Here is a 7,104-nt window from a genome sequence, read left to right as displayed (position 1 = left end):
AATGACTGCTTCACACGGTTCAACTTAAAATTGTCTAGATCTTTAGGACAGGAGAACGCATCATCATCATCTCCCCACCTCCATCCACCGCCTTGGAGTTGCACCCCTTTCTTGGACTTTTGGCATTCTACTTACTAGAGCGGTGCCCGTTGGAGCCTCTACAGCGGTGCCCGTTGGGCACTGGCCTACTTGGAACGATGCAAGTTGGAAATGCGTGCCCCACCCAGATATTATGTCTGTGTCCCTTTTATGCCCATATATGGAGGAGTTTGTCAGGCATGCCCAAATATGGAATGCGTGTGTCAAATTTGATGTCAGTAGGGGTGAACGGTTCTCGAGTTACGTGGATTACAAACGTACAGAGACTTGGTGCATTTAGTTAGAAGATATGACTGCATACCCTGTGGTTGGATTAGAGCTGTGGTTTTCAATCAGTGGTCCGGGGACCACCAGTGAGCCTGCCTTTGAGGGGGTTCCAAGTGGTCCAGGCGGAAATCCTTTTGCGTAACATTAATGCCCTGTATACAGTTCAGGGATTGCCAAACGGTGGTGTGTGCAAACTGCCTTTAGAGTGACAATGTAATGGTGGTGCTGGTGTTATAATTAAATCTGTTATCCACACATATTCATTTCTCTGAACTTTGACCTTTCACCAAACAAAATACCTCACACAGTTCACTTTTTCTTTTCAAACCATGTGATATCCCCAGTGACTAGGAGGACCAATCGCATGAAAGCATCATTTTACTGTGCCAAATTTGAGCAATCTCACCAAACGGGCCTATAGTTCATCATACTATACAGTCACACTCAAACATAGCTGATCTACAAGCTCGTTGTGAGCAGTGAGCTTGTATCAATTGGAACACAGCCTCTTTTCTTTCCTCCATTTCCTGGAAAGTAACAGTTACACCTCTCTCTCTCTGGTTTTAGCGTTCCGTAGTTCCAGCAGCTAGCCTAGCATCGGAGCGTCTCCTCGATGCTGTACACCAGCAGGAGGGGGCACGCTACAAGGTTTCCACCTCTCTCTCTCTCTCTCTCTGATTTTAGCATCCAGTAGTTCCTCTCCTCGATGCTGTACACCCTAGCAGGAGGGGGCACGCTGTGTGGCACGGCCGCACTCGTGCTCCTCATCGTCTCCACGGCAACCGACTTCTGGATGCAGTACCGCTACTCGGGCAGCTCGGCCAATCAGGGACTCTGGAGGTTCTGCATCAACCACAAGTGCCACGCCCACACCATCACTGTCGGTGAGCCAGGGGAAACCTGTATGGGTGGGGCTGGAGAGGGCGCTGTTGATTTCGTCGACTTGACGAAAAATGTCCGCCGACTACCTTTTTCCACTGACGAAAACTAAATAAGAACTAAACTAAAACTAAGCTATGATGAGTAAAACTCTGACTAAATATATTTACAATTTAGTCATCAAATAAGAACTAGACTAAAATGTTAGGGATGGACTAGTGTGGAAGAGATTCAGTTGCATTTGGGTGTTGCGCTTTGAAAATATTATCGGCTATTTTCAGCAGGCAACCAAGTGTAAAATCACAATTACAACACCATCAACGCCCGCCAACACATTATTTTGTTGACAAAATCCAACTGTAGCTTCCGACTAAAATCGCATGATGTAGTCGTATTCAAAAGGAGTCAAAGGATAATGACTAAAACTATACTACGTCAAAATGAAAGTGATACTACTAAAGCGTGTAATCTGTGTGTTTTGCCCCGCAGCATTCTGGGACGCCACGCGGGCCTTCATGCTGCTGTCGGTGCTGAGCTGCTTCGCCGGGGTGGTGCTGGGACTGAGCGCCTTCGCTAACGGCACCAAGAGCAGGAGGGTTCGAACCGGAGGCATCGCCCTGGTCCTCTCTGGTAATGCATGCTGGGGCCCTTGGTTGGTGGTGGGGAATCTGTCATTTACTGGTTCTCAAAGTGGGGTCCACGTGGACCCCTCCAGCGGTCCTTGAGGAAGTTCCAGGGTGTCCCCAGTTAAATTAGTTTGCCCATTTTCAATTTCAACATAACTTCATATGGGGCAGAGACATCTTATCTCCATATGTTTTTTCCGTAAATTAACACCCTACTTGTCAGACAAAAGTATCAAAAGTAGTGATTTAATAATTTGTAATTTGAGTCCTGAAAAGTAAGAGTTTAGGACAAATGAGATTTCCACTGGACAAAGACAATAGTCCTCACTAATGCTCATTATTAGATGGCATGATTTCTGTCTACTTGCTCTGTGACTCAGAGGAGGGCTGTGAGACAGTTCAGAAACCGTCCCAACAGGTTTGGTCATCAATGTGGGGGCCCTTGACACAAAATGGCTTGAGAACTACTGGTGTAATTAATTCATTAAATTCGCCGAGCAGATACTGATAGCAGTGACTGACAACACACAAGTGTGTGTGTGTGGATGAATTAATAGGCACAATGCACAACAATTGAGGTGAAAAAGGGGTGAACAAGAAATCCTCAAAAGATATTGAAATGTTTTGTTCTCGGTGCTCAGGCTTCCTGGCCCTGCTGGCTCTGGCCATCTACACCGGAGTGACCGTCACTTTCTTCGGCAAGCGTTTCCTGGACTGGCGCTTCTCCTGGTCTTATATTATTGGCTGGGTGGCCATCATCTTGGCTTTCGCTGCAGGTAAAGGTCTTATATCATTGGCTGGGTGGCCATCATCTTGGTTTTCGCGGCAGGTAAAGGTCTTATATCATTGGCTGGGTGGCCATCATCTTGGCTTTCGCTGCAGGTAAAGGTCTAATATTATTGGCTGGGTGGCCATCATCTTGGCTTCCACTGCAGGTAAAGGTCTTATATCATTGGCTGGGTGGCCATCATCTTGGCTTCCACTGCAGGTAAAGGTCTTATATTATTGGCTGGGTGGCCATCATCTTGGCTTCCACTGCAGGTAAAGGTCTTATATCATTGGCTGGGTGGCCATCATCTTGGCTTCCACTGCAGGTAAAGGTCTTATATCATTGGCTGGGTGGCCATCATCTTGGCTTCCACTGCAGGTAAAGGTCTAATATTATTGGCTGGGTGGCCATCATCTTGGCTTCCACTGCAGGTAAAGGTCTTATATCATTGGCTGGGTGGCCATCATCTTGGCTTCCACTGCAGGTAAAGGAACAAGGACACAGATTTAACACAATGTCATGTGTCTTTATCCGGGGGTCTGGGCCACCGTCCTAGGGCACCGTTTCCCAAACAGTGCCCCATCTTTGTGTCACGGATCAATTTGTTTTTTTTATTAAAGATATTCTTTGGGGCTTTTTTTGCCTTTATTTGACAGATGATAGTAGGTAGACAGGAAAGGGGAGCGAGATGGGGGAGAGAGATGGGGGGAGATGGGGGAGAGAGAGATGGGGGGAGGACACACAGCAAAGTTTGTCGGGATCGGGACTCGAACCCGCGACACGCTGTAAGGCTGGCTTACCAGACAAGGTGCCTGGACAGGCGGCCACAGATCAATTTGTAAAAAAATCTATTTTACATAAATTACATAAATAAAAATGATAATTATTAAGAAGTAGTGAAAATAGCCGATGTACAAGCTCGCAAAGCTTGTATAGCTGCTATTTTCATTCGTTTGGGTCTCGGGGAAAACATCTAATCACTCTTTTGCGTCTTGTCCTGAAATGCCCTAGGGGTCTTCAGATGTACTGTAGGGAACCACAACCTTAGGGGTCCTCTGCTATACTATAGGGGGGTTGCAAAATCTTTGTGTGATAGGAACCTTTTTGTATTATCAACTTAAACCCTTTTTTAAACCCATTTCTCCATTTAGGACACATCATTATAGAAGAACAGACATTTTTCTCAAGGGTCACTCGAGACTGACCAGTGACCGATTCATAGGATTATCCTATGGATCGGTCACTGGTCATCCTAGAACTGGTTCCGTTCAGGTTCCGTTCAGATTCTTGGAACGGTGGTGCTTTCACATAACCGGGCCCACAAACCGGGCTTGCATTTCTATCAGTTTTAAGCAGAACAATAAGAGAGCACACTGCCTTTTTGGGCATGCCTTTGCCATTCTTTTTATCACATCTGCATCTTCTAACCTGTAGAACAGTGAATAGAATAGTGGTTCCCAGTTCAGGGCAAGAAGAAACAAGTGTTTTTTTGGTTCCAGTTACGACCATTCAACCCGTTCAACCCTGGTGTAAAAGGAGCCAATGTGTACAGTAGTAGGGTCTTGCATTGCAAATTGTGTGGCTGTATAAATTCAGGACTCTTGAACTTTCACATTCAATGGCGCCACCCAGTGGAACAGCCTGGACACTGCAACCAAACTGACTTTATACCGTTTAAATAATAAACTAATTTTAGTATTAAGGTGATATTTCTATTTTGTTATGAAAAGTGTTTATTTAATATAGTTTGTATTTGACATGTTTGTATGTGAGGACTACATTGGAAGACCAGGACTTTATTGTGTTTTAAGCATACTACATTATTGAAGAATAAAGTTGCAACCTACTTATATTACAGCACATTTGCAGTAGTAACACCTTTTTAAGTGAAGCCTTTCACCATTCACCATTGTTACATGCCAGCCTAGGGCAAACCTCAGATGCAACCAAAAATTGGTGCCAGGTGCCATTATCTTGACACCACATTGGTCCGACTTGCACATTACTAACCCTAACCCTATCCCTAACTCTAACCGCACACAAAGGCACGTAGTCGGAGTAATGGGATGTTGGAGTTATGGGCAGTCCCCCAAAAGGTGGGACTCCCCTCTTTCCAGCTCCCAAGAACCACCAGCAACAATGATTTGCAGCCTTTTCATGGGTTTCATAAAAAGCCAGTGACTTCAATAGCCGAATATAAGACGACCCCATTTTCCAAGACTCATTTGTGGAAAAAGAACATTGAATGTCAAATAGTCTAGTCCCCGATTATAATACGAACCCGTTCTTTAGGATATTTCCATTGGGAAAAAGACATAGTCTTGATATTCAGTACAATAGTGTAGCTAAACATGAACCTAACCTTACCTATCAAAACAAACCATTTCCTTCTCTGTTTCAGGCGTATTTCAACTGTGTGCCTACCAGAAGAACATTGCAGAGCCTCCTCCAAACATGCCCGACAGCTGAAATACGCATTGATTTGTATAATCAGTGTCTCTCAACTGGTGGGTCATGGCCCAAGAAGTGGGTCGCAAGACATTTTCACATGGGTCACAGATTAATGAATGTGTTGCTATGGGTTCATGACCTGATGAATGAGGACTAGCAGTAAGAAACAGTTGAGACCCACTGATTAATGCAATACCACAGAATTGCATACATGTAGGCCTATACTGCTGTCGCTTTGGAAATTTGCCTAGATTAGAATAAACAGGAATAATTAACTCCAGTGTGTCGTTTATTTAAAGTGAATTCCCAGTGTGTGGTTCTATTAATATATAATATTCAAAAAAAGATCCTGTCAGTCTCACACTAGTGGAAGCCAACATAATAGAATCCAATAGAAGGTTGTGTGGTGATGGTTGTGTGATGGTTGTGTGGTGAAGGTTGTGTGGTGGTTGTGTGATGTGGTGGTTGTGTGATGTGGTGTGGTGAAGGTTGTGTGGTGATGGAAGGCATTTGTGTTCTGCAGGTGTTTTAAATTGTTCACCTATAGACTGTCTCTGTGTCTGTGAATCCATTTGCATGTGAACGCCAGGAAACGGACACCTTTCAGCCATCCGTGAATTAAAACATGTGACTGTGCAAACCAATCTCATCCTCCTGTATCGCAGTATAATTGAGAGAGTGCCCTAAGGCTATATTGGGGGCCTCGTCTTTTCAACATGTACACACTCCCACTGGCTCACATCAGGGAAAACAATGTTACCATAATTATGCAGACGACACATTACATAACCATAAAGGGGACTAATGGTCCAATAGAACGGTATGCACATGACATCATCATCATCATACCAGGAAGTTATGCGGGAACACCTAAGTGGCAAGAAATACTTTCTGGACAGCCCATACATCCAAACAGAAAAGTCCTATCTGATTGCATTAAACGACGTTAAACTGACGTTGTCACTAGTCACTTTACCACTTGATTTGCCATTCACTTTATGCATGCGCATACCCTCTATACACACACATACAAAACCCTATACAAAAACATTGAACAAATCAAAGACAGCATGTGGAATGAATATAAAACTGGAGTCATTATTTTTGGAGCCAAGACAAATACAATGTAATGTTGGTGCCCAATTTCTAGTACCATGTACCATGCTCTCAGTCTCAGATGTTTAAAATTTTAGCGGTCAAGAAATAGTATTTGAATCTTTTCCCAACGCAACCTTAAGGAGAGCAGTACTGGACAGGCAGATGTCGATTGACTAGCTGTGGCCAAGACGCGATTTAATAGCTTGTTTAAAGCCATTGCTTCGATTGTCTTGACCGTTAAAATGTAAACACATCTGAGAGCAGGGGAGACGACCATTACTTTTTAAGTGCGAAAAGGTAAGAATCAACAATATAATATAGTAAACATGCTCACAAGTTCGTGGCTGGGGTGGTGCATGTCCTTGATGATACCCCTCTACAGTGCCTCTTTTAAAGGATGACTTCACCCATTTTCAACATAAATCTTCACATAATTGGTCCCCACTAATGCTCATGATAATATTGAACCATTTTTGTCTACTTTGTCTGTGTCTCAGAGGAGGGCCGTGAACAGTTCAGAAACCTGCCTACCAGTGACCTCTTCATTGGCATCAAGATTTCAATTTTTTTATTTTACACAAATACAATGGCTTATAGCATGCCAACTTTCCAGGAATAGAAAGCTTAAAGTTTCTATTAGCTTGGAATCCCCATCGATGATGTCAGTGGTTGGCGGGTTTCTGAACTGTCCACAGCCCTCCACTGAGACGCAGACCGAGTAGACAAAAATGGTGCCGTCTTATAATGAGCATTAGTGAATACCGTTTATATGAAGGATAGTTGAATATGGCTGAAGTTGTCCTTCAATTTCGCAGGCGCCTGCTTTGCCTATATTATTGCATGTTATTCTGTGTAGCGTGTGCTCTGTGTTGTGTCTGACACAACCTGTTCACTTCCAGGGAGTGTTTGGCAGGT

The 7,104-nt window shown here is 44.0% G+C and overlaps 1 protein-coding gene across 1 annotated transcript; it reads left to right on the top strand.

Annotated features, from left to right (window-relative positions):
* Window positions 1–1,072: 1,072 nt before the first annotated feature.
* Window positions 1,073–5,109, top strand: lim2.2 (lens intrinsic membrane protein 2.2; the record flags this gene model as incomplete). Its single annotated transcript, XM_083766568.1, has 4 exons — window positions 1,073–1,250; window positions 1,735–1,875; window positions 2,513–2,647; window positions 5,042–5,109. The coding sequence occupies 4 exons, from the start codon at window positions 1,073–1,075 to the stop codon at window positions 5,107–5,109; spliced, it is 522 nt and encodes a 173-aa protein (XP_083622694.1).
* Between the last annotated feature and the right edge of the window lie 1,995 nt (window positions 5,110–7,104).

Source organism: Protomyctophum parallelum (genome assembly GCF_964188405.1).
Source record: "Protomyctophum parallelum genome assembly, chromosome: 6".
NCBI classification, from domain to species: Eukaryota; Metazoa; Chordata; class Actinopteri; order Myctophiformes; family Myctophidae; genus Protomyctophum; species Protomyctophum parallelum.
The sequence above is the reverse complement of the archived record's forward strand: the minus strand, read 5'-3'. Positions and strand labels throughout refer to the sequence as shown.